This window comes from Otolemur garnettii, unplaced genomic scaffold (assembly GCF_000181295.1).
Source record: "Otolemur garnettii isolate 467f Iridium unplaced genomic scaffold, OtoGar3 scaffold00009, whole genome shotgun sequence".
In the NCBI taxonomy this organism is placed as follows: Eukaryota; Metazoa; Chordata; class Mammalia; order Primates; family Galagidae; genus Otolemur; species Otolemur garnettii.
Window position 1 is genome coordinate 8,527,240 of NW_003852404.1, and position 26,125 is coordinate 8,553,364.

At 54.0% G+C, this 26,125-nt stretch overlaps 1 protein-coding gene across 2 annotated transcripts; it reads right to left on the minus strand.

Moving 5' to 3' along the window:
• Nucleotides 1-4,269: 4,269 nt before the first annotated feature.
• EFHD2 (EF-hand domain family member D2) lies at nucleotides 4,270-20,430 on the minus strand. 2 transcript variants are annotated; one of them, XM_023509690.1, is made up of 5 exons: nucleotides 20,050-20,430; nucleotides 8,053-8,200; nucleotides 7,044-7,178; nucleotides 5,638-5,818; nucleotides 4,270-4,484 (listed from the first exon to the last, which is right to left on the minus strand). In XM_023509690.1, exons 1-4 carry the CDS (start codon nucleotides 20,346-20,348, stop codon nucleotides 5,687-5,689), a joined length of 714 nt encoding a protein of 237 aa, XP_023365458.1. In that variant the 5' UTR covers nucleotides 20,349-20,430; the 3' UTR covers nucleotides 4,270-4,484; nucleotides 5,638-5,686. The 2 variants fall into 2 exon arrangements, with proteins under 2 accessions (XP_023365458.1, XP_003783938.1); XM_003783890.2 differs by having other exon boundaries at nucleotides 4,270-5,818.
• Nucleotides 20,431-26,125: the final 5,695 nt, after the last annotated feature.

The following is a 26,125-nucleotide window of genomic DNA, read 5'->3' on the forward strand; positions in this document are numbered from 1 at the left end:
GGCTATTTTTTGGTTGCAGCTGTCATTGTTGTTTGGCGGGTCTGGGCTGGGGATTCGAACCCGCCACCTTAGGTGTACGTGGCTGGCGCCTTAGCCGCTTGAGCCACAGGCGCCGAGCCGATAACATCAGTTTTAAGGGAGCTTCCTTGTTTTGAGACATTGCAAGGGGTCCTTTATGAACAATTGTTTACTGAACAATTGTCTCTGGAGAAAACTGAGATCATCTTTGTTTGTTTGTTTGTTTTTTTTTGAGACAGAGTCTCTCTTTGTCACTGTTGGTAGAGTGCCACGGCATCACAGCTCACAGCAGACTCTTGAGTTCAAGTGATTCTCTTGCCTCAGCCTCCCCAGAAGCTGGAACTACAGGCACCTGCCATTACACCTGGCTATTTTTAGAAACAGGGTCTCCCTCTAGCTCAGGCTGGTCTCAAATTCGTGAGCTCAGGCGATCTGCCCGCCTCAGCCTCCCAGAATGCTGGGATTACAGGCGTGAGCCATCGTGCCCAGCAACTGAGGTCTTGATCTGCTTCAGATGTGAAGATGGCATGCTGAGCGCTTTGCTTAGGGTTGGACTAGATGCATGAAGGAGGGAAAACCCAGCACTATTGCTTCCCAGCTGTGTGACCTTGTACTAGAGGCTCAACCTCTCTGGGCTTCTGCTCCTTCTTCTGTAAAGTGAGGGTAAAAGTGTCCCTGCCTCCTACGGCTGCTGGGAAAAGTGCCTGGTACCTAGTGAGCACAATGTGAATGTTTGCTGTTACTGTTACTACTGTTGGCATCTGGTTCTCATGAGAAAGCTTGAGACTGGCCCTGGCCTTGGGGTACTTTTGCCTTCTCCGGCTCCTTCCTCTCACAACAAATGTTAAAATTATGCTTTATGACTGTGTGGGTGTAAAGATGAATCGAATCCAGTTTGGATCCTATTCATTTTTTCCCTATTGATTTTGAAGAAATGAACACATTTCTTTTCTTTTTTTTTTTTTGTAGAGACAGAGTTTCACTTTATCACCCCCTGTAGAGTGCTGTGGCGTCACATAGCTCACAGCAACCTCCAGCTCCTGGGCTTAGGCGATTCTCTTGCCTCAGCCTCCCAAGGAGCTGGGACTACAGGCATCTGCCACAACGCCTGGCTGTTTTTTTGTTGCAGTTTGGCCGGGGCCGGGTTTGAACCCGCCACCCTCAGTATATGGGGCCTGTGCCCTACCCACTGAGCCACAGGCACTGCCCCAAATGAACACATTTTTGTTGGCTCCTTTAAGGTACCACAGTCTCCTGGCACTGTGCCCACTGTCCCCAATGGAGGAGTAGGCCCTGGCTAGGGCCCCTCCTCATGCGAGTTTATGTATGAAGGGCTGAGAGTGAGAGTTTAGTGTATGTTCTGTAGATCATCCTGAACCCCTGCTGTTGACCGTGGAGGTGCCTTTGGCTGTGCCCCAGGGCAGCCAGGAGAAAGTTATTCTTGCTGAGAAAACTAGGCAGAGGCAGGAGCTGCCTCTGGCATGTGCGTGGCTGATGCTGGCCCCTCTGAACCTGGCCCTGGTGCAGGGAGCAGCCAGGCAACGGATGCTTTTACCCCAGTGGCCCAAACTGCCTATGTTGCCATGGTGATGCTAGCTGGGCTGACCTGTTTTTCTAACCAAGGTTGAAGGAGCAGACCCAGGGGGCTTGTAGGTACCTGCAGAGGGAGGCCCTGAGGGAGTGAGTTTCCAGTGATGGGAAGGGTGGGGTCTTGGAGTTGGATTAAATTGGTGTTTAAAGATGTGACTGTTTTGTTTGCCCAGACTGTGAGGCACTGACATACTGCACACAGACAGCATTCATCCATTCATGGGTGGCCCTGGTAGCTCAGTGGGTAGGGTGCCAGCCCCATATTCCGAGGATGGCGGGTTCCAACCTGGCCCCAGCCAAACTGCAACAAAAAAATAGCCAGGTGTTGTGGTGGGTGCCTGTAGTCCCAGCTACTCAGGAGGCTGAGGCAAGAGGATTGCCTAAGCCCAGGAGTTGGAGGTTGCTGTGAGCTGTGTGATGCCACAGCACTCTACGAAGGGCAATAAAGTGAGACTCTGTCTCTAAAAAAAAAGAAAGAAAGAAAGAAAGAAAGCATTCACTCATTCCTCCCACATTCACTGAGCATGTGCTTTGCAGGCCCTGTGCTAGGATTGTGTCTACAGAGTTGGTAAGACCTTGTTCAGCACTGTGAGCGCTCCCTGCTGGTCAGGGCGGTAAGTGTGCCTTGGTGAGACAGGCCAAGGGCTGGGAGCACTGAGAAGAGGTTCCTTCTGAGTGGGGAGCTTGATGCGTGCATGTGGAGACAGGATTCCTTCTTTACAGTTTCCATGTCCAAAATGAATTTGAGGACTTGAGGATGTGACCCCTCTTCATTCTGCTGAACCCTGGGATTTTCAGGGCCCAGAGTAGGGCCTCCCATGACCTGCAACTTCAGAGTCCCTGGGCCACTCAGGGCCAACTTTGCTGGAAAAATAACCATAGGTGACTCAGCGAAAGCCAGTCTGGGGGTGGGGATGGGGGGACATGGTCGGAGGGTACCCTGGGGCCTCAGAAGGAGCAATGCCAAGGTGGGGGAAATGGGCTGAGAGCCTGAGAAAAGCGGCAGGTGCTACTGATTGGGGCCCAAGTTCCCTGGCTCCAGAATGGGACTCTCAGGAGGCAGCTGCTCTGTGTTGGGTGAGGCCCGCTAAAGGGTCAGCTGAGGGCCTGGCAGGGCTTCTCAAAACCAGATGGAAGCAGTGGGGCTTAGAGCCGGTTGGGAGGCTCAACGAGTGGTTGGTGCTCAGCAGGGGGTTGGCGCGCAGGAGGGGCTGGAGGACTAAGAGGGGGTTTGGTGGTTGGTGATAGGACCAGGACTCTGTGCAGGGAGGGTTTTAAGGAACCATCTCTCTTGGTCCCTGGATCTCTCTGCACCTCTTGGTTCCTCAATCTGCTTCCTCTGCCAGGCTGGGAGCCCTGGTGTGCTGAGGCCTGCTGATGGAGGCCCTGGCACAGGACAGCTGGTCCCTGTCTCTTGGTTCCCAGGCCCTGAGGCCCATGCCCCACAAGGCCAGTGGGGCTTGAGCTCAGCAGCTGGAACAACCCTGTCCCTTCTAGCCCTTCTAGCATCCTTCGTGTCTTTTTTTTGGAGACAGAGTCTATGCTGCCCTTGGTAGAGTGCTGTAGCATCACCGCTCACAGCAACCTCAAACTTTTGGGCTTAAGCAATTCTCTTGCCTCAGCCTCCCAAGTAGCTGGGACTACAGGCACCTGCCACAACCTCCCTGGCTATTTTTCTTGTTGTAGTTGTCATTGTTGTTTGGCAGGCCTGGACTGGGTTTGAACTTGCTAGTTCCAGTGTATGTGGGGCACCCTAGCCACTGAGCTAGAGGCGCCGAGCCTCGTGCCTTGTTCTTGAGGCCCCTTACGATAAGATGCTGGGGATTCCCATGTTCTTCCCTTGGGGGAGGGGTACTAAGAGGCAGTGCACGTAGACAGGGCGTATCCAGGAAATGCACTTCCAGGACTCTGGCCTCCCCGAGGCAAGGCGAGTGAGGAAGCCCAGGACTCCAAGGGCATCGGGCTGCTGTAGTACCAGCCATGGCCACCCGGGGGCAGCCACGGCCAGCCCAATCCGAAACTCTGGCTCCCTAACCCGGCTTCGGGGTGTGCCCAGCGGGAGCGGGGGTGGGGCGCCCTACCTGGAATCATCGAGCTGGAGAGACCCCAGAACCTAGCCCACCCTCACACTGAGCAGATGGGGAGACTGACACCGCGTGGATGATCTGTCCAAAGCCACAGAGGGAGCTGCTGGTGTCCACCCTACCCCAGGGTGTGAGTGGCAGGGGTCCCCTGCGGGGCTGTAGGGTGCAGCAATCCAAAAGCCGCCTGGAGCCTTGATGCCACTCTCGGTCACAATGTTGTGTTCTATGCCCCGAGGAGCGGCAGTCCCTTCTGTCTGCTCTGTAGGCTGGTTGGTGGAGGAGCCTGCCGCCTCGTGTGCCTCTGGGAGACTCTGCAGCCTCCCCGTTCTTAACTGCAAAAGAGGAACAGCCCTCTTCATGGCTGGTTGTATTCAAATAAATTAATCTGTGCAAAGCGCTAGCCTAGTGCCTGGTGACAGCACGTGGGTATCAAACTGCAGCCTCTCTCATGGGAATCCCTCCTCCTTCTCCCAGACTCTGACATGACCATCTGAGCAGGGGACAGCCTTGCTCCCGTCCTTTCCTTCCCCAGTCCCTCCCCTGCCTCACTATCAAGAACCACACACACATAAGAATATAGAATTTTATCTTATTTTAGTTAAAAAAAATAATCGTACCACTGAATGAAGAAGTAGCTTTTTGGGGTGGGGGTAGGGTGAGAAGGGAGGAAAAAAATAGCAAAAGCCAAAAGAAAAATTTATATTCTTCTGTATAAACATATCTGCTAAGGCAAACGCAATCCAGGGCCAAGGCTCCCGCGCTGGGCTCGGTACCTCCTAAGTCCTGTAGATTCTAAGGCCAAAAAAATAAAACCTCTGCAAGTCCAACAGAGCTTCGTGGGCTCCTGGGGCATTTTACTAAAATAAAGAGTTATTGAGTTTAAAAAGCAGTGACGCTGTTATGACACACACTGAAAGTTGCATAACTGTGGCCTCGAGGGCCATGCACTGGTTTGGACTGGGTGACGGTCACAGCTTCACGACACAGCAATGGACACACACACATACAAGCAAGCACATGGACACACGTGCTGCGGCAGAACCGGGCTGGTGGCGTGGGGGGCTGGGGTCCCCATGCCTCCTTGGGGAGGGCATGGCAGGCAGGTCCCATCGCTGGTGACAAGGCAGTAACATCACTCAGGGAAGGAAGGTGTGGGAGGGCTGAGCAGGGGCCCCTGCCCCCTGCCCAGGGCATGCAAAGACACGTAAAGCACTTCTTGGACCCTTCTAGGAGAAGCAAGGTGAAACGCTGGCTTCCTCCCTTGTGAAGGCGCCAAGTCCTCCTCCCACCCCACCTTCTGCAGAGCCCCCTGCACCCCTCAGGGTATGCTGGGGTCTTCTAGTCTCTGCCTCTGGAGCCTTCCTTGCCATGATGGCGTGGCATGCTTGGCAGAGGGTGGGCCCGTGAGGTAGATCGGCACAGCTGTCCCTCACCTTGCCTGGCTGGGCCCCAGAGACCTAGAGTCTCCATGTCAGCATGGAGTGGTCCCTTCACTGACACAGAGCCCCCCACTCCGGCAGACAGAGGAGGCAGAGGTGGGAGAAAAAGTTCTGGGGAAGGGGCCCCTCACACCCCACTCCATAGGGGTGGCCACAGTTCTTTCCATCTGAGAGGCAGCAGTGCAGCCTGCTAGCTGAGGGCAGGTGGCCCCTGGGCATGGAGGGGTGTGTGTGGAGGGCAGACCCACGGGGCAGGGCTGGAGCAGTGCGGGAGAGCAGGCAGCAGGGCAGCTGGGGTGTGAGAGCTGCAGGGACCGCCAGGGAGGGCCGGGCAGGGAGCCGGTGCTGGTGTGGTGGCCTCAGGAACAGTAGGAGGAGCAGGGAGTGGCTGGGCCACTTCTGGGGGAGCCCTCATGTGGCCCCTTTCACAGACATTTTTAGTTTGGTAGTGGTCCCGTGAGATAGGGCAAGGATTTAGGCTTGGCCTCCCATGCACCCACCCTTGCCTTCAGGCCTGGGCACTGGGGCCTGGTAGGGCGGTTGGCCATGGCCCTGCTACTTGAAGGTGGACTGCAGCTCCTTGAAGGCGGCCTTTCGCTGCTTCATCTCCTCTGCCTGCTTCTTCCTCTCCTCCTGCTCCGCCTTGATCTCCTCCTCAAAGCGGGTGGACTCATTGATGGCCTGGACCTGTGGGGACATTGGGGTAGGGGGTCAGAGCTGATGGGGGTAGGGGGCTTCAGTGCTGTGTCTTCTGCCCTGAGGACCCTCCTGGCTCAGGCTGGTCCCACCAGGCAACGTGTACAGCTCAGCCTCACCAGCCCTGGCCATTCATTCACTTCTTGGGAGTCTCAGTTTCTCCACTTAGAATCTGGCGCTTCCGGCTCGGCGCCTGTGGCTCAAGTGGCTAAGGCACCAGCCATATACACCTAAGGTGGCGGGTTCGAATCCAGCCCAGGCCCGCCAAACAACAATGATGGCTGCAACCAAAAAAAAAAAATAGCCGGGCGTTGTGGTGGGCGCCTGTGGTCCCAGCTACTTGGGAGGCGGAGGCAGGAGACTCACTTGAGCCCAGGAGTTGGAGGTTGCTGTGAGCTGTGATGCCACGGCACTCTACCCAGGGGGACAGCTTGAGGCTCTGTCTCAAAAAAAAAGAATCCTAACTCTGACCTTATGGACTCCATGGTGGGGGGGGAACTGGAGAGATAACATATATTCAGTGGCTGTGCAGAGCCAGGGGTCTGTTAGTGGGGCTCCTGATGCTATACCCTATTTTCTACCTGGGGAGTCCACTGTACACCCCATTCCATTGATGAACCCCGAAATGTTCCATCAATGCTTAGAAGGCCAGAGGGAGGCAGAGGTGGCCTCTGGAAGGAATATTCTTAGCTTAACATGAAATAAGAAAAGGTAGGTGCCCTGGGTCCCTGAGTAGGCAGGACCGAGGAGCCACTACACCAGACCTGTTCCCTCCACCTAAGCCATGTGCTGAAAGGGGCGGTGTTGTGCATTCTTCCTCCAGGCTGAAGCCGGCAGGGGTGGCATCTCTGAGACCCCTGGGGAGCCCCTCCTGTTTCTGGGTGTGTGTTGCTATGTCCCAGACCCTCACCTTTCTCTGCCATGGTCCTTTGGGGTAACACTTGCAATGTTAGGACTGGGGCAGTTTACAATGTTCCTGTCCCCTCTTCCCAGAGTACACACCCCTTGCCAATCCCTTTGGCAGGTGAGAAAGGGGTGACTGGGAGGGATGACAGCCTGGACCAGAGGGGACAGGAGCCAGGGGCACGGTGGGTGTCACTCAGCTAGCAGAGATTAGCTCCTGTCTACAGTCTTGGCAGGGACAGGAAGGGGACATGTTAACCATTGAGGTACTCTGTCCTCGAGCTGGGGTCAGGGTAACCCCTGGGCTCCTCACCTTGGCTTCGAAGAAGCTCTTGGCCCCTTTGACACCCTCGCTGGAGACGTCAATCTCAGAGAGGCGGGCCAGCACACAGAGCCCGCTGTCCTCCTGCAGCTCCCCGGCAGCTGCCTTGCGGAAAATCAGGAGGAACTGCAGCCGGGACAGACACATGACATGAGGAGGGAGGGAAGGGAGCCCAAGTCCCCAGCCACACCCAGGCCACCCCTCAGTGCTCCTGTGCCACGCCCTCTCTGGGCCTTGGTTTGTCCATCTGTATAATGGGAGTCTAGGTGACTCGGCTGGCCTAGGAAGCTGGGTTACTGCAGTCCTCATCCCCACCCAACTCCCAACAACACAGCCATGACCTCTTTTCTCTCTCAACCACTGCTCCCCAAACAAATCTGCTCTACATTCCATACACTGAGTCCTAAAGGCACTAGGATTGAGTCCATATTGCAGAATGAGGAAGGATCAGCAGCAGTAAAAGACTTGCCCAAAGTCTCGGCACAGGAAAGTACCAAAAGATTTGACCCTGTGTCCTTCGACTTCAAACGGTTTCCCTGTACTGCCCACACCTCCCTTCCAGCCACTCATCTCTTCTACTGGCCCCTGCCACCTCCCTTGTTCCCTGCCTCCTTCCTGCTGGTTCCCTCAGGCCTGCCCTAACCCTGGGCTGCTTTCAGTCTTCCCTTCCTCTTCACCAGACAGGCCTGCCCACAGCTCCTGTCTCAGAGTGACATCCCAGGCGTGAGGTCACCAGCAGTGCCTGGAACCCCTCTATCCCTGTGTTAGTTTCCCTTTGGTGTCTGTCCCTCTGTGTACCACGCTCCTTGGAACACTGTGTGTGTGACCCCAGAGCCTCTGTGCAAGGCCCTCTGAAGCCTCACCCAGCCAAACATGAGGCATTCACAGCTGCTGTTCAATGACAATGTCATTCAATGACAAAGTGGGGATAGTCTCTCCCTGGCCACCACGTTCTCAGGTGTAGCCCCTGATGGGAAGTGGGGCTGGGGGCAGGGCTTACCTCCCGGAAGCTAAGCTTGCTGTCAAAGTCCTCATCCACCTCCTTGATCATGTTTTTCAGACCCAGGTGTGTCTGGGGAGCCCCAAGTTTCTCCATCATGAGCTTGAGTTCCATCAGGTCAATGAAGCCATCCCGCCCAGCGTCATACCTGTGGGTACAAGAGAGAGGCCTAAGGACTTTTTGGTACAACTCACTCCTGTCCAGACAGAAAGGCCATAAACGAGTCTGGGGGCTCAGAGGACACTTCCCCTCAGCCATGTCCTCCTGTCACAGTGGGAAGGGACCTGAGCCCAGATACAGTTCTGGTATGTGGCCCCACTCCTGCTCGGTTACCTCTGATGATGGGGAACTCACTACGTGTCCTGGCAGCCTCCTACATGTTGAACAGTGCTAATTTTTGGCCAAGCCTGAAGCACAGGGAAACTGAAACCACAGCCTTCCTGACTGTGATGATGTGGACAAGCAGTGAGAAGGAATTTACAGTCCCCTAGGGAGAGTAGGTCTAGTTGTGAGGTCAGCACTCGCTGACCATCTCCAGGACCAGCCGGCTGACCAGCATCTTCACGGGTACCTGGGGAACATCTCGGCTCCACCCTAGGTGGCAGAGCCTTGCAGGCAAGGGCAGGGTTTCTCAAACTCAGAGCACCAACATTTTGGGCAGGATAATTCCTTGCTGTGTACGTGGGGGCGGGGGACTGTCCTGTGCATTGTAGATGTTTATAGAGTAGCATCCCCCCTGAGTTGTGACAGCAAAAAACGTTTCCCACACATCACCAAATGTCTCCTGAGTGGCAAAATCATTCCCAGTTGAGAAGCACCGGAACGGTGGGTGTGATGGAGAAGGCAGCCTCTTTCCGTGTAGAAAATGCCCCTTCTCACTGAGCACCCTCCATCCTGGGGCGCCTACTTTACAGTCTCAGCTTATTGTAGGTACTGGGAGGCAGGATATAAACACACAGTAGGTACCCCCCCAAAAGACTGAATAAGTAATACATAAATGAATGAAGGGATAGCTGAGACAGGGTCTTGCCTTTGTTGAGTGCATGGCCCAGAGGGGAGGTAGAAAGCAGGGTCGGGGTCACAGGAGGAGGCCTGGGGTGTGTTTGGGTAACAGCGTGCAGGGAGTGGTGGCGATCTGGCCTGACAGCTGATGACATGCTTCTGTCCTACAGACAGAAGGAACGGCCAGCAAGGAACGGCCTGGCAGAGTCAGGATGGGGGATGGGGTGCAAGGCAGAGTCTAAATGCACTGACCTCTAGGCCCATCCCCTAATTGGGGAGGTGTCACTGGTGCCTGGAGCACACTGGCTGGTGGACAAGGGCACTGTTTGCACAGCCCAGCTAAACCTTCTTTATCAGGTTAACCACAGGCCTGCTCTGCCTATGTCCTGGGACAGCTGGGGACAGTTGTCTCAGGGTTGGTAAAACAGGCTTTTCTGTATCGAAAAAACCCTTGTGCAACCCCCAAGGCCTCAAGCTGGCTGAATGACAGTGTTGGTGACAGCAGTGTGACCAGGTTTTCAGACATCTATGTCCCAGGGACTTGAGATGCTACACGAACACACATCTCATTCCTGTGTCCTTCTCTAGTTATGCCTTTGAACATCCAATAGCATCCACTTGCTGAAATCTGCCTTTGTGCTGGGAACTTTATTTTAATCCTTGTAATAGAGGCTCAGAGAGGTTCAGCGACCTGCCCAAGGTCACACAGCTGTAAGGAAGGAACTAGGCTCCCACCCCGGGTCTGTGGGGCTCATAAACCCAATCATTTGCTCTGTGCCCACCCCCTCCCCCACGTCCTGGGCTGTGGCAGAAGGCAGACGTCTGCCTGGAGCGCTGAAGGGAGCATTTGTACAAGGGGTATAAATAGTTCACGAGCAAGTGAGTCAGTGGCTGGAAGCCACACAGCATAGGAAAGATCGGTCTTGAGAGCCCTGGAGGGAACACGGGGTCCTGAGGCCTTTTTTGCCATCAGGGTTGGGGGCTGGGCTTAGGGCAGATAAGCCAGACATTTCTATGGACAGTGGCCCCTGTGGGGGGGTTACAGGATGTGAGACTCAGAGGAGCAGGCAGGCCAAAGTCCCACAGTTCAGCATCCACCTGGGCCTGCAGGGGCCATCTCTGGAGCTGTTCCTCAGCCCTGTGCAGAGAAGCCTGCTGATGGGTCAGTCCTTCCTAAGTCATAGAGACTGCCCTCCTCAGTGCCCCACAGGAAAGCAAAGGCCCTTTCTGAACCTGGGCTCCAGGGAAAGTCAGTGATGATGTGTTAGGGCCCTGGGGTCACACTGCCTGGGTTTGCCACCCACCCAATGCAGGGGACACATTTGGTGAGGTCTGGAGATATTATGGTTGTCATACTCAGGGAGGGGACTGTTACTGACATCTGGTGGGCAGAGGTCAGGGAAGCTGATCTACACCTTACAGTGCACGGGGCAGTCCCCGCTGCAGAGAAGGATCTCCCCAAATGCCATCAGCGCCCAGGCTGAGAGACCCTGATGTTACGGTGCCTCTCTCAGAGTCACTGCGAGGAATGCCCAAGCTCATCCATGCCAAGCACTCAGCGAAGTGCTGGGCACATGAAGCCAGCTCCATAAATAGCAGCTGCCACCCCTACCACCCAAGTTCTCGGCAATTCTGGCCAGTCCTGATTACGGAAGGAGGGTTCAGACCCCAGCTCTGTGGGCTCTCTGCCCTGCCCCCTCTCCCATCCCGCCTGCTACTCTGAACCCCAGCTTTACTGACTGCTCAAAAAGACAGGTTTCCCCTGGCAGCTCAGAGGAAGTGCAGGTAAAGTATCCAAACTTGGACAAAAACTTGGGCTCTGGATTTCTCTGTCTCTGGCAGCTCGAAGGCCTGGCTGGGCCACAGCTCAAACTGTGGTTTGAACCACTGCCCATATCAATCAAATGCCAATCAATTACTGGGGCTGGGCTCCATCCCAGGCAGCTCTGGACCCCAGGGGACGATGTAGGGGCTGGCCACAGTGCCAATGAATCAATAACAAGGGCAGGTGACAGAGGGCTGGGAGAAGCCAGGTGCTGGAGGAGGAGATGGGGCCCCCAGACGTGACTCATGAGACGCTTGGGGAACAGATATCCACCATGTGCCCTGGGCTCTGACATGGTCTGAGGTAGGGGAGCGGCCAGATTCTGGGTTGACTTGATTGAAGATGGTCTTGAGGCTCGGCGCCTATAGCTCAACCGGCTAAGGCGCCAGCCATGTACACCTAAGGTGGCGGGTTCGAATCCCCAGCCCGGACCCGCCAAACAACAGTGACGGCTGCAACCAAAAAATAGCCGGGCGTTGTGGCGGGCGCCTGTGGTCCCAGCTACTTGGGAGGCAGAGGCAGGAGACTGGCTTGAGCCCAGGAGTTGGAGGTTGCTGTGAGCTGTAATGCCACGGCACTCTACCCAGGGGGACGGCTTGAGGCTCTGTCTCAAAAAAAAAAAAGAAGATGGTCTTGAAGGTTTGTGCTGACCTCAACTGTGCTGAGACTGACCTGGGTCCAAACCGAGCTCTGCCACCTGCTGGCTGTGTGACCATGGGAAAGTCATCTAACCCTATAAACTTCAATTTCCCCATGTTTGCCATGGAGATCAAAGAACTCATCTCAGGACCGAGGTGAAGATTCAAAGAGTCGATACAAGCAGACCCTTTGCACAGAGCCTAGCCCAGAGCAAGCATTTAAAACACACTCTCATAATAATAACCATGTAATATCATTGTTAATATCTACCCTTAAGATTATTATTGTTATTTTTTGTTTAGCAGGCTGGGGCAGGGTTTGAACCCACCAGCCCCAGTGCATGTGGCTGGTGCCCTAACCACTAAGCTATGGGCTCCCAGCCTACCCTTAAGATTATTAAAGAGTAAATTATATTATGGATATAAAATGCCTAACGTATAGCAGGTGCACAAAACCTGTTATTAACAGCAGCTGTTATATCAAGACGTTTCTCTGTGCCAGATACTATGTTGAGTACTTTCCATGTACAATATAAAAATGGTGATGACACTAGGAATAATGATAAAATAAGCACCAGCTTCTCCCACAGGCTGCAGTCCTGACGGTACAAGGCTGGGAGGAGAGCCCTGTTGTGGCTTGGCCTGGAGGGAGGGTAGACAAGATGACCCAGGGCTCCCTCCAGCATCCCCCCCCTCCTCTGAAGTCCCATTTCTCCTTTGCTGGGCCTGATTCAAAGGCCCAGCATCCTGGGGAGCTTCTTTTCCTCCTCTGGAAGGGGAGGGGGGAGTGACAAAAGGAGGAGACTGTTGCTGTGCTGGCAGTGGGGGAATGTACGGCAACGTGAGGGAGAGGGTCTAAGATGGAACTTCTGGAAACAGGCCCTCCCATCCATCTGCCCGGCAGGGGAGGCCCTCCCATCCATCTGCCCTTTTCCTGAGCTGGAACAGAGGTTGTAGGAGGTTCAGAGGATCCAGAAACTGAGGTCAGCTCACAAGATCCATCCAGATCGCCTGGTCTACCAGCTTCATATTACACAGGGAAATTGGGACCCAGAGAGGGTGGGCAGTGACCAAACCGGGGTCACATAGCTGGCAGACTGCAGGATCCCAACAGCTAGAAGTTTCCCTTCTCCTAGTTTCCTTCTTCTTCCCAGGCTCATGGAGGGTCCCACATTCTCTCTCTCTCTCTCTCTCTTTTTTTTTTTTTGCAGTTTTTTTGACCAGGGCTGGGCTTGAACCCGCCACCTCCAGCATATGGGGCCAGTGCCTTACTCCTTTGAGCCACAGGCGCCGGCCCGGATCCCACCCTCTCAAACTTGCACAGCTGGGGGAGGCTGAGCTGGGAGATCTGCTTGGGGCCTCCTCGGCAAGACCAATTCCGTTCAGCAGGGCAAGCAAGCAGCAAAGCACCTGGGCTGGGAGCTCAGCACTCTTCTCCAGCACCAGAGGGAGGCTGCAGGGCCTGGCACTGGGCCCACATTCCTACCCGCCTCCCCCTGAATTGTTCTCACCAGGGAGGGCTCAGCAGCTGCTACCCTGGATGCTGGTGACAGAATCTCCTCCTATTCCCCACTTGAAAGTGGAGTGGCCGGCTGCCACCCAGGGTTTAGCATGGTCCCACCCAGCTGGCTGCTTCCCCACCCTGAGCTCTGATAACCAGGACTGAGAAGCAGGCAGCGCCTGGTGCAACGGCGTTTGGTATCAGTGCCTGGCCTTGTACCCAAGGCCCGTCCCTGATTCTTAACAATATTATCATTACCGGGTACTCCTTGCTGCACGCTGACTATGTGCCAAGCACTATGCCTCAACTCCTCACAAGAGATCCACACAGCAGGCACAAACATCCCTATTCAACAGACAAGGAGGACGAGGCTCAGAGAGGCAGTGACTTGTTATAAGTGTCGCTGGGGTTTGAACAACATCTGATCAAATAGGAGAGCTCTAAACGACTATGCTGTGTCCCCCATGCCTGGCAGGACGTCTCAGGGAACTTCAGGGTTGAGAGGGATACTGGAGGTCATCTCATTTAGCTCTTTGTGAGGGTCAAATTCCCACACAGTGTCTTGAATACCTCTGAGGACAGGAAGCTCACTGCTGTCGTAAGGCGGCCCATCGTGGCTTTGGAACCATTAATAAGTTGCTCTGTGCATGTCCTCCCCTCCTGCCTGATGGCAGAAGGAAGCAGAGTCATTATAGCCGCTGCACAGGGGCAGGCGGGAGCACAGGTGACCCTAATTCTGACTCTGACTCCTAGCTCAGGCCTTTGCTGACAGTCCCTCCAGGTGTGGGGCCCAGGAGGACAGACAGCTGGTGTTTACGGGCTCCCGAGCCCTCCAGGCCCACCTGGCTTTGCATTTAGCCGGGCCAGTTCCTGTGTGCCCCCACCCCAGACTGCCTGAAAACTTAAACTATCTCCCTCCACTTGCAAGGTCTCCGGCTGGCTCCCCTTAAGGGAGGCTGGCTTCCTGTCCTCCCTTAATAATAATAATTACTGTTGGAAGTGATGATAAAGAACATTTATTAAATGCTTAATATAACGCAGTGTTCATAACTTCACTTAATCTTCACTTCGTTCATCTTAGCTAGCTCAGACAAATTAAGTAACCTGCCTAAGGCCAACCTTGGCAAGTGAGGGGACACGGCTATGCGGTGGCCTCGTGAGATTTGGGGTGGAGCCTGGACATCTGCATTTCTAACACCTTCCGCTGACACATGGGCTGATGTAAGGGTACAGGGGACTTGGTGTCAGACAGACCCAGGTTCCGATCCTGCTTCTGCCCCCGCTAGTTGTGTAACTTTAGACAAGTCACGTAAACCCTCTGAGACTCGGTCTCCTTATCTGTAAACGGGTGCTGATAATCTTGTAGGATGTTAAGAAAGGACTGAACAGGAGGGCACATGCCTGGAATGGGGCAGCAGACGGTGGTCCTTGTAATCAGATGAGTGTACGGGTGCCAGGAAAAGCCTCCTCAAGGCTCGGGAACCTGTGGGGCCTGGCCGTATCTGTCTGGCACTGAACCTGCTTCTCTGCTGTCCTTGAAAAGCAGAAGTTAGCCAAGGAGAAGGCTGCTCGGCAGTCAGAGGGAACTTAGCTGCTAGAGGGGGTGGGACTATCTCCGCTGAGGCTGCAAAAGGGACTCTAACTCTGCAGGCTGGGCTGGCCTCGCAGGGAGGGCCTCTGGCTCCCCTGAGGCAGCAGCGCCTGTTGGTGTCCCTGCCGGAACTCTTACAGCTGAAGCCAGGCCCTGGCCTTAGACCCAAGTGGCCTGGAGAGAATGAAGAACAGACCAAAGAAGGAAGGAAGCCGTGAGCCAAAAGGGAACCAAAAGTCCACGTAAGCCTAGGAGAAGTGACTCAGATATGGAGTCGGGGGTGGGGTGGTGGAGGAAGAGAGAGTGGGGACTGAGGTCGGGAAATGCCCTCCCCAGGGCTACTGGGGATCTGCCCCCTAGACAGCCAGGCTCTTGGTGCTACAGGGGAAGGACCCAACTTCTCCACCTGCCATGGGTGGGGAGTTCCTCCTAAGGCTCTCCAGCTATAAACACAGTCTCCACTTGGCTCTGGGACTCCCTGCAGGAAGACTTGGTTCTAATCCCACCACTGCCACTTACTAGACAAGTGACTCAAGCTCTTTGTGCCTCAGTTTCCTCATCTGTCAAAAGGGGTTAATGATAGTAACCACCTCAGTAACCATTGTGCTGGTGTGAGGATTAAATTCAATTCCTTAAATAATACACACTGGCTCCATTTAACAAGGAGGGGGCACGGAGGCAGGGGGCTGGCCAAGCAGAGTGTCAGCACTGTGTCCCCGAGAGCTTTGTCTTTGTGGTGGAACTTTCTGTTGCTAGGCCTGCGGGAGTCCCTCCTCTCCACCCCAGCCTCCTACACATCCCTGCTGTCTATGAGATTTTAAGCCTCTTGAGGGCAGGAACCTGATTCTTCATTTAATTCTCTAGAACTTGGTTGTAGTGAAAACTTAAAATCTTTTGGGTGAATGATCATAAGTGGGTCTTATATTTTTCAAAAACATCATCTCTCATGTAAACAGCCCATAGAACAGACACTGTGATGCAAAGGCTTAGGGCTTTTTACACCTAATCCTCACACTTTTACCCCAGGCAATTCCTTTAGCTACAGGTTACAGGCTTCAGAGAAGGTGGGTACCCTGCCTAGAGTCACCCAGTGGGGCAGTGACATTCTGGAGTCCCAGCCTTACCATCCTCTGGAACTGCTGTTTGCTCTTCCTTTTTTTCCCCCAACCACCTGCCTTCCACATCACTAGGTGATAATGGATTCCTTTCTCCATTTCTGTTATTTACTAAAGCCATATGTAGCCGTCAATCAGAGCGGCTGCTCAGCACAACAGGAGGATTGTCACATTGGGTCCTGTCACTCTGTCCCAAAGCCTGGCAGGCCTGGAAGCTCCACTGGGGCTATGCAGAGGCAGCCAGTGCTGCTGTGGGCCACCCTCCATGCCAGCCCCCACAGCTACCACCAGGCCTCTGCTAGGGCCAAGACAGGGCGTAAAGGATGCTAACTCAGTAACTACTCATTCTGTGCCAAATGCTGGGCTAAGCACTGTACAACAGCCCTGTGGGGTGGGTCCTACTATCAACCTGTTCCAGGGTAGGAAACAGAGGCTCAGAAGGTTTCTGTGATATACTCCATGGCCCACAGCTGGGATTCAAACCCAGGGCTGCAGACTCCCAAGGCCCCACCAGACTGCCTCTGGAAGGACTACTGGGAGTGGTACCCTGAATGACAAGGGTCTAAAGAGATACCTTCGGGGCAGAGCAGGTAGACGGGAAGGGAGGGGAGGGCTGGAAGCCTCAGGAGCTTATGAAGGCAAGAACCCAGCCAGAAGGATAGGGAAGCCTTCCTTGCTGACGCAAGGGTCATGAGATGAAGTGGCTGGGGACAAGGGTGGGGATGGGGCCAGCAAGGCTGAGCAAGGCATGGAACTAGGGCATCTTCCTCAGATTCCACGGCTGCCTACCTTTCTGGCAGGTCTCAGCTTACAAAATGCTCCAGAGCCCTATCTGGGCTGCCGTCACCCTGGAGGACCTCTGCGGCCACTCCACTACCTCCTTCGATTGGAAGGTTCCTAACACAGCCCTGGATGGATGAGCAGAGAGGGGGGACCTTAGAGGTGATGGACACAGCCTGAGGCCACATGGGAGGAGGCACCAAGTCTAGGCTTCGTGACTTGCCACCTCTTGTGCCAGGCACTGGGCCATAGCACTATGTGTTTCACCACCTCTGAGACCCACCCTGAGAAGTAGGAACGGTGATCTCCATTGTATGAGGATGCTGTGGTTGGGCTACTGGAAACCTCCCTGTGACCCTGAGGAAGTCACTACATCTTCCTGGGTCTTGGTTTCCTCCTCTGTAAAGTGGGGCAAGGGGCTGGAGTCAACCTTCAAGGTCTCTCCCAGGAGGAAGTGCACAGCCAGAAGTGTGAGATCAGTGATGGCAGGAGCTGGTCTATCTTCCCTCCATTCTCAGTGCCCCAGGAGACCCTGAAAGGCAGTTCTGCCACCCCAAAGGGCTCAGGACCCCTCAGATATAAGAAGACCAGAGTTGGAAGACCTCTGGGAATCCTTGGATACAGCCTGCCCCTTTCACAGATGGGCAGACTGAGTTTTAGGGAGGGCCAGTAGGCTAGGACGGACACCCAGCTTCCTAGTTCCCAGCCAACAAGGAAAGGCCAGCTCTCAGTCCTCCGTGTGGCCTCTCATGCTCCTGCACTCTGCTCTAGTGAGTGGCTTCCCTGGAGGGCGGGTTCCCTTGGCCCTGCCCTCTGCTCTTAGCAGAGCTCTGGCTCTGATGCTCTGGCTGTGATCCCAGGGCCCTGCTTGGACCCAGGAGGCTACAGGCCCACTTGGACAGCAGAAGCAGAATAGGGGTTTTGTCCTCTATGAGAGCCCGTCTGTTGGCTGTTCACAGCCGGGCCTCGGCAGGGCTGGGCTCGGCTGGCACAGTAAAGCCTTGTTTCCTTGAATACAAAATCTGCAGCTTGTCACCCTCACCCGGGCCCCCGGCGGGCGGCACTTCCTTCCCTAGAAGTCCAGCTTCCTGGCCTCTTCCTGTCTGCCCTCTGCAACAGCCCAGCAAGCAGTGCTGGTGCCAAGAGGTGGCTGGAGGGTCGTAGCTCCCCTCCCCATTCTCCATCCAAGTACTCCTTGTCAAACTAGCACCAAAACAGCCTGTGCAAAGTGAGATCGCGGTGCAGATGCAGCTTCCAGCCTGGTCCCCAGCTGTGTTCCCCTTCCAAGCAAACTGCAGTCTCCTAAGTCCTGCTCTGGGGTGCCTGGATTCTCCCAAAATAGCTCTACCTTTTTTTGGCTGGGGGGACAGGTAGGGATGCTGTGGAAGAAGCAACGTGGGCTGGTGGCAGGTATGTGGGGTGCAAAATCCGTCGTGAACGTGGAAGGGGTGCTGGAGCGTGTTGTCTAACGTGAAAGCAGATTGTCTGTGACAGGAAACCCAGATGGGAAGAACATGGATTTTGGAGGCACACACCTGGGTTTGAATCCTGACTACAATTTTCTAGCTGTGCGGTTTTTGTAAGTTACTTAACTCTCCACCTGCAGGGTGGTGGGATGAAGAGTGCTAAGTCATGGGGCTGTTGGGAGGACATCAGAAGCTCCTTCACATCTCAGCGCTATCAACACAGGGATCTCTGTCCTGTTAGAATCACCTCTGCGCTTCCCCACAAGACAGACTCTACAAGGAAGTTCCAGACAGTGATCCAGGCCACTTTCCAGCTATTCTTGGAATCTTGAAAATCCCGATCTGCCAACCTTGTCCGTCTTTGGCTGGGAGGAAACTTTGGAAAAACCCTAACCACAACCCTGGAGGCAAAGAGGTGGGCTCCTCAGTGCCCTGAGGCTTCTGTGCAGGTCCCAAAGGGATAGGGGCAGGGACTGACCTTTGGGAAACCCCGGGGCTCCTCAGTCACCCCAGGCTGAAAACTAAATACCTCTTCTGCATTGGGGCCAAATGCAGAAGCTGCAGCAGGTGGTGAGAAGTGGGAAAGAACCTTCCGTAAGCTGTGGGTTGCACAATGCCCCTCCTTGGGTTTCCTGCTTCATGCCTGGGCATTGACAGCTGTGTGTGCCTGAGGCTAACACCCTCGGCCTGTCCCCCAACCTCCTGTCCAGCCAAGGTGGCGCCAGACTTGTCACACCCCTCTCTTGGCCTTGGGCTGCCTGCGCCCAGTGGGCTGGACTTCCCGACTCACCCAAGGGTTAGCCTCAGGATGGTTCTATTCCCTTCTAGCTCCACACCAGACCAGCACCTCCCCAGGAGCCAGGGGCAGGCAGAGGGACAGGGAACAGGAGGTGGGGAGGGTACCAAAGGGAGGGGACTGGGCACCTTCAGCCCCTGGGCACAAACATGGCTAGGAGGGAGTGTGGCCAACCATCTCAGTGCCAACAGGGTAGGAACCAGGGGCGGATCAGAAGGGGAGCTGGAGCCCTCTCTCTCTGGTGGGGTCCAGCTGGTAAGTCTGTTTATTTTTGGAGGGCTGACCCACAGGCCTGGGAAGCCTGTCTGACCCTGTGAGGGCACAGCATGTGGAATCATACAGAACAGAGGGTAGGGGTGGGAGTAACTGGGCAAGTCAGAGGGAGGGACCCCTTCTGGCTGGAGAGGGTGCGTGTGCAGGCATCAGAGGTCCCCAGGGGACAGGGCTTGGGACAGAAAGCAGTGACTGCAGGGGGATGGTATGGGCAAGAAACGGAGGTCAGACTTCTGAGGCCAGAGGGGACTCAGGCCTGCAGGGATGGGGGGAGGGAGGTTTACATGCCTGTAGAGTGGGACACAGGGGTCCTGGGGTCCTTCCCTAGGGAGACCAATGTGGGTCAAGGCTTCGAGTCCTGGTGGGTCTGGGCCAGTGTTTGCCCCCAGTTTGCTATTTAGAATAACTAGAGGGAAGTGGGAGGGTGTCCGGGCCCAAGACTCACCTTGAGGAGGGTCTGAGACAAGCAAACAAAAAGACCCCAAAGAAAGGAATGTGGTTGGCATGGGGTGCAGTAATGGTCACCCTTGAAAGGCAGCAGAGGTGGGTGTCTTTGACCAGGGTGTGTTGGGGTGGGGAGGACTCCAGTAGCTGGGCTAGGGGAGAAGGGAGGGTCCTGGGTCCCCAGTCTCAGTGTGTGCGCAGTTGGGGAAGCGTCACCAACTGGGCACAGGTCCCCGGACAGCATATGTGGCGGTGGTGGTAGGACTCGCTAGGGCTAGCAGTTACCTGGGATCGGCGGGGTTCCCCTCTCCATGTGCACGCCTATGGTCTACCGAGCGCGGGGCGCACCACCACGAATATAAGTCGCGTGCCAGGGGCGGGGACTCCAGACCCTTAATGCGTGGTGGGGTGGTGGGTAACGATCTGGAAGGGGCCGCAGGGTCCTAACCCTGGTGTATCGGGGTTGGGGGCTCTTAGCTGGCGCAAAGGGTGCCGGGGTGGCGCGGGGTCCCAGAATCAGGGGGTTCGGGGCCCGAGGCCGGGTCGCGGGGCGGGGGGCCACTCACTGCTTGAACATCTTCTCCATGTCCTTGATCTGCTTCCTGGAGAACTCCTTGAACTCGGTGTAGGGGTTGAAGACGCGACGGCTGGGCGACTGGGGCTCGCCGATGCCCTGGTTGAGGTCGGCGCGCCGCAGCAGCTTGGCGCTCAGCTCTTCGTCCGCACTGCCCAGCGCCTCGTCGGGCGCCCCGGCGGCCGCCGCCGCAGCCCCGTTCAGCCCCGGCTGCTCCGCAACGTCGCCGCCGCCCTCGCCCTCCATCTGCAGCCGCCGGTTCAGCTTGGTGGCCAGCTCGTCCGTGGCCATGGTGGCCCGCGCGGCGCTCGCCTCGGCCCGGCCCCTGCTCGCGGCTCAGCGCACAGCCGCCGGCCGCGCTCTTCCTCTTCCTGACACTCCCCGGCGCCAGGCGCCGCCCCCGAGGGTGGGACTTGTGCCCCCGGCGGGGACCGCCCGCCCCGCCCCCCCCCGCCCCCGCGCGTGATTTCTCCTGGTAACTGAGGTTCAGGTGGGCAGGGCGCTCAGAGCCCGCGGTGGTCTCTCCCTGTAAGGCTGGGTGGGGGGCCGTAAGAACCGATCCCCTCTGTTCATCCTCCTTGTGGCCCCTGAGCGGGAGGTCAGGGCGGGGGCCGGGGCGGGAAGGAGAACGGCTTCCTCCCCCGCAGTTTGGGTGTGGGTCCGGGGCTGAGATGGGGACCACCCCTCCAACCCGTTCTCTGGAATCCCCACGCAGTGAAGTCGTAATCTTGTGTCTGTGACACCCTGTCGGTTGCCATGGAGACGATTCGATGTTAAACACTGGCATTCTCAATGAGGGTTGCCAGGGGTATGAAGAAGGTGGACCTGGGGAGCCTGGAACCCCAGTTTGGATTGCGCCGTGGCCACAGCTGCTGCAATCCTTCGGAAAAGGATAGACCAGTAACTTCGAGGGAGATGGGGCTGGGCTTCCCCCGGGAACTTTATCCCCCCACCCCTGTCCCCAGCGGGAGAGGGAAAGGGGAAGGAAGAGTCTGGTCCTCCCGCCTGCACCATCGCAGAGATGCAGAGATGACTTGGCAGATGAGCTGCCGGGCCCGGGCTGTCTCCAGTGCCTCCGCTTGGGGGGAATTAACGGGGAGATTTTGATGTTGCCTTTTTGATGGGGGCCCCAGAGGAGAGATGTCCTGCCCAAAGGCCTGTAAGACATGGCTGGGGGAAGAGTTCAGAGAGAATGTATCTTTGTGGTTTAGCCTGTCACCTTAACACTGCAAATCCGTGGATCTCCAGCGCCAGAACCACTGCGGCACTGAGCAATAATGCAGATTCCCAGGCCCCAATCCAGACAGTCAAAACCGATCTCTGGGATGGGAACCAGAAATTTGCATTTTATTTTATTTTTTGACATAGCATCTCCTTCTGTTGCCCCTGCTAGAGTGCAGTGGCCTCAGCCTAGCTTACTGCGATGTTAAACTCCTAGGTTCAAGCCATCCTGCTGCCTCAGCCCCTGGTTTGCTGGAACTACAGGTGCCTGCCACAGAGCCCGGCTAGATTTTTTTTTTTTTTCTGTTTCTAGTAGAGATAGGGTCTCACTCTTGCTCAGGCTGGTCTTGAACTCCTGAGCACCAGGGATCCTCCCAGCTTGGCCTCCTGGGAATCTGCATTTCTACAAGCACCCAGGATAGTTCTTGTCACTAAAATTTGAGACTCACTGATCTGGAAGGAGAACTATGCTTTGGGTGCGTTTTTTAAAATGTTAGGACAATATTGAGGAGCCCTATGTAGAAGAAACCATACCCACCAGTCAAACTGCTTGCAGGCAGGCAGCGTCTGAGAACAGAGGGCCAGCAAGCTGGAACGAAGGGATTGGCACAGAACGGACACTTCATTGATATTTGTCAGTTTGCTGTGTTTAAGAACATTGCTGGATTAATTTATTATAAAAGGTTATTTTTAAAAGAATGAAATTGAGAAAAATTCCCATTAAGGTTCAGAACAATGTGAAATTTTCTTTACTTGTTTGTGAGATTGTTTCTGAGTCCAATAAAGATGCTCAGCTTAAATGATTTTGTTTTTTTAAGGCTCCAAATTAAGTTCCTGTTAGTCTCTGGCAGTGTGGTCCAGCTACTTTTTTTTTTTTTATTGAATGGTAACTATGTATATTAATGCACTTCTGGGGTACAGTGTGGGGTTTTCACACACAATCTGAAACACTTCCATCAAACTGGTTAACACAGCCTTCATGTCATTTTCTTAGTTATTATTTTAAAACGTTCACATTCTACTCTTAGAAAGATTCACTTGTACCCTTGTAAGATAAACCTCAGAAGTGATCCCCTCCAATCCCCCTCCCTCTACCCATTCCCCACTTCCCTCTCCCTCTCCTCCCCGTATTCTTAGGCTGTTATTAGGTTATAGCTTTCATATAAAAGGTATAAATTAGTTTCATAATAGGGGTGTGTACATTGGATACTTTTTCTTCCATTCTTGTGATACTTTGCTAAGAAGAACATTTTCCAGCTCCATCCATGTGAACATGAAGGACGTAAAGTCTCCATCTTTCTTTATGGGCTACTTTTTTTTTTTTATTGCAGTTTTTTTTTTTTTTTGGCTGGGGCTGGGTTTGAACCTGCCACCTCCAGCATGTGGGACCAGTGCCCTACTCCTTTGAGCCACAGGTGCCACCCTACTCCAGCTACTTGCGAAAGGCAGGTTTCCATATCTCCCATGTGTGGCTTTGAAGGACCCAACCGAAGTAAAATAGTTTGTTATTTAATGAATGAATGTAAAGGAATATGGTGTAGATTGCAATGTTTGAAATGATACTGGTTAGATGCTTGGGTTTGCCACATCTCTCTTTCTCACAAAGCAGCTAATTACTTTCGAAACTCTGGCAAGCCCCAGTTTACCCAAATTTATGATTTCTAATGGTTCGGCGTGACACAGGGAAGCCTTTTTTTGTGAAATGTTTTGTATCTGACGCGGAAACAAACTTAACAGTGAGGAGATTATGTGGGGGTTTTTGCCTTCTTGGAAAACAACTTACATCTACGTGAAAAACCTGGGGTTTGGGGTGGAATTACTTGGACGGACTGTATGTGTTCAACTCCCAGCTGAATTACCTTTTTCCTGTGTGGACATAACCTTTGGGAGGGAAGGTGGGCCCCCTGAGCACAGGTAGGGGAATTCCTGTTCATTATCTATTGTGTTTGGTAAAAGGGCCACTGAATGCCAGGGCTGCTGCTATTAAACTCAGTAAATGCTCCCCGGATGGGTGAGTCCTTTTCACACCTCTTGGGTTGATTTTTCACCAGTTTTCAGCGTTTGCAAAGCTCTGAGGGTGGTGACTACAGGGTGACACCACAAGCGGCCCAGTGCTCTTCCTGGTTTCAGAGGCTGTAGGTCCAGACCTTGACTATAGAGATAACTATTAATTTGTTTTCAAGCCAGAGATGCACCCCGGGGGTTACATTTTATTTAAACTTTTTTTTTTTTCCTTCTGAAGTCCTTGCACTTCAGGAAAAGCGCTTTTTAGGGAATCTAAAGAAGTCGTGAATGAAGGAAAAACAGAGAAAACGAATGAATCCTGATTGGAGGTGAACCTTCCAGGAAAAATCAGTTGCCTCTTGATTCCAGGAAATCACTTTAGAATGACCCTGAAGCCTGTGCCCCAAGCATAGATTGCAGCATAAAGAAATGATCTGGACTGGTGACACATTACAGCATTTGGTCATGTGGAAAGAATGATCTTCAGGAAAAATCACACCCTCGGTGAAGGATTTTTACAGAGACAGTGGCGAAACAGCGCCAGTTCTGACAATATTCCAGTGGCAAGGGAGCCAGGCAGACTGAGTCACCATTACTTATGTTTGTCTCCCTTCCACACCTACTTGTATAACTGTCTTTTGGGGAGGGGCGAAGTAATATTAAGAAAAACAACCTCACTTTGAAAAGGGAGGGAGCGACACTAGAAAGGAAGACAGCTGTGGGCAGAGCTCTTGGGTGCTGGGGAGATGGCATGAAGTGTAGAGGGCATCGCAGAGCCCAACAACGCTGGGTGGTCCCCCCAGCCACAGCCCCGCATGCTGAGAAAACCAAGAAGGGATTTAGGGAGGCTGTCAAAGATAAAGTTGTATTCCTAAAACGCAGTGCTCACTTAGCCCTTTACAAATACCAGCTTACTAATTAATCATTGCAAACACTCTATCACCATCAGGAAAGCCTTGATGAATGGAGGAAGGTGCACAGAGGTCGAGGTTCAGGGGCAGCACAAATATTGGTTGGGAGCAATCTGAGTGAGTGCAGGATGGGGGTCACAGCATGGTTGGCCTCAGAGGTGGTCTCTTTTCTCCTAAGCCCTGGAAGCCCTGGAAAGGTGCCTGGAGGGGAGGAACTGACGTTAGGCAGGCATTTATAAGGTGGGATGGGGGAGGGGTGTGGAGTCAGGAGGAAAGGGGGTGATGATGGGGTAGGAGCCGCAGGTAAACCCATCATTAGAAACCAACTTACCTGTGGAGCTCTTTTTTTGTGGTTATCTTGGATACTGTGAACCTACTTGAAAACCAAGATGGTCTTTCAAATTAGTTGCAGATGCCCAGCTGGGCACGTTTTCTGCTTCACAGTCATAGGCAGTTAGTTCTGGGTCCAAGTTTAACACCCTGAGAAGCCCCAGGCTTGCTCCCAAAGAGTAGAGCATGTGTGTTTGGGGAGGGGGTAGGTATCTTAAAATTCAGCATTGCTGCTCCTGCGGCACCCTCTTGGACCCCTTCCAAAGGTGGTAATAATACCAGCAGCTAATTTTGATTTTTATACTTGCAACAGCTACTCTGTGAAAGCAAGGTGCTGCCATGTCCGGACACATTTATTAAGTGTGCTGGGCACTGGTCCTGGAAGTTGCAGGCAAGCAGGGGACAGGGTGGTGGGGGCTGGAATAGCTCTTCCAGCTAAAGCCCCTTGTGGTTGGGACCCAGCACTTTTCATCGTCTATAACGAGGTATTAATAAAATATCTGTCCTTCCCAACACAACTTCCACCGGGAGGAGGCCTGTCTGGTTCAATTTTGGATCCAGTGCCTGGCAGGGTACCTGGCCTGGGGCTAGTACTGGAAAAATATCTCTTGAATGAATGCATGATTCATTCATGCTCTGCCTGAGGGCTGGGACGGATTGGGTGTTCTCTCAGTGACTCTTCCAGAGCATCCGGTGGCCCATTTTTAGGTCTCAAGGTCATTGCCAAGAAAGAGAAGCCGCTAAAGTGACACCTCTGTGTACCCACATGACTCAACACAAAGTGAACAGGAGCTCTTAAAAAACAAGGCTCTCAAGTGTCTGTCCCCTGTCTTCTCTGAGGACAGCGTCAGCAGCATCAGATATGGGTTGAGGCCCAGTGACCTGCTGGTCCTTGGGCATCACTGTGGCCCAGAGGTGATTTAAGCAGCTCTCTGCTCAGCAGACAAGGCGGAAGGAGTAGATGGAAGATCCAGGTAAACACTGCACATGACCACTGCAGGGTTACCCTAGAACTTGGGAAACCGAGAGGGACATTGCGAAATCAACGGATAATGATCTGGTGTAGAGATGGGCAAAATTAGTTGAAAGCAAGCCTGGTGCCTTGGCTAGGAGCACCTGACCCAAGTACGCTATGAACTAAGGAAAGCAAGTGACTCTCAGAAGGGGGCTAATAAGCCAGGATGCCCGGGGGAAAAGAATGTGCCAAGAAGGTAGGCGTCCTTTCAGGCTCGGTCCCAGGGAGGCAGACCCCCCTGGAAAAGCTCCTTAGTGCACAGATGCAGCTGTCTGATGGTGAAAGGCAGTGTTCCCTGATGGTTAGAAGCTGGGTTTGGAAATGCCAGGGGGGATGACGTCGGGCAAGTTACTTTACCATCTTGGTCTTACTGCATTGTCGATAGAAGGGGAGACCTCTCTTCTCCTAGAGTACTTGAGAGGATTAAATGAGAAAAGTTATGTACGGTGTTTAACGCAGCACATGGCACATTGTAAAAGTGCAGAATGCTCTCAGTGGCGATAATCTGGCTTTCTGGTCGTTGTGTGGCAGGCAGTAGACATACAGATATTCATAATCCAGTCTGGCTGACGGTTTTTTTTTTTTTT

Excerpts from the sequence above, each read along its gene's own strand:
- EFHD2 (XM_023509690.1), bottom strand. The coding sequence starts at position 20,348 with ATGGCCACGGACGAGCTGGCCACCAAGCTGAACCGGCGGCTGCAGATG. Across the intron at positions 8,201-20,049 it reads ATGGAGAAGATGTTCAAGCA|GTATGACGCTGGGCGGGATG; the intron begins GTGAGTGGCCCC and ends TTGTACCCACAG. Across the intron at positions 5,819-7,043 it reads AGAGCTTCTTCGAAGCCAAG|GTCCAGGCCATCAATGAGTC; the intron begins GTGAGGAGCCCA and ends ATGTCCCCACAG.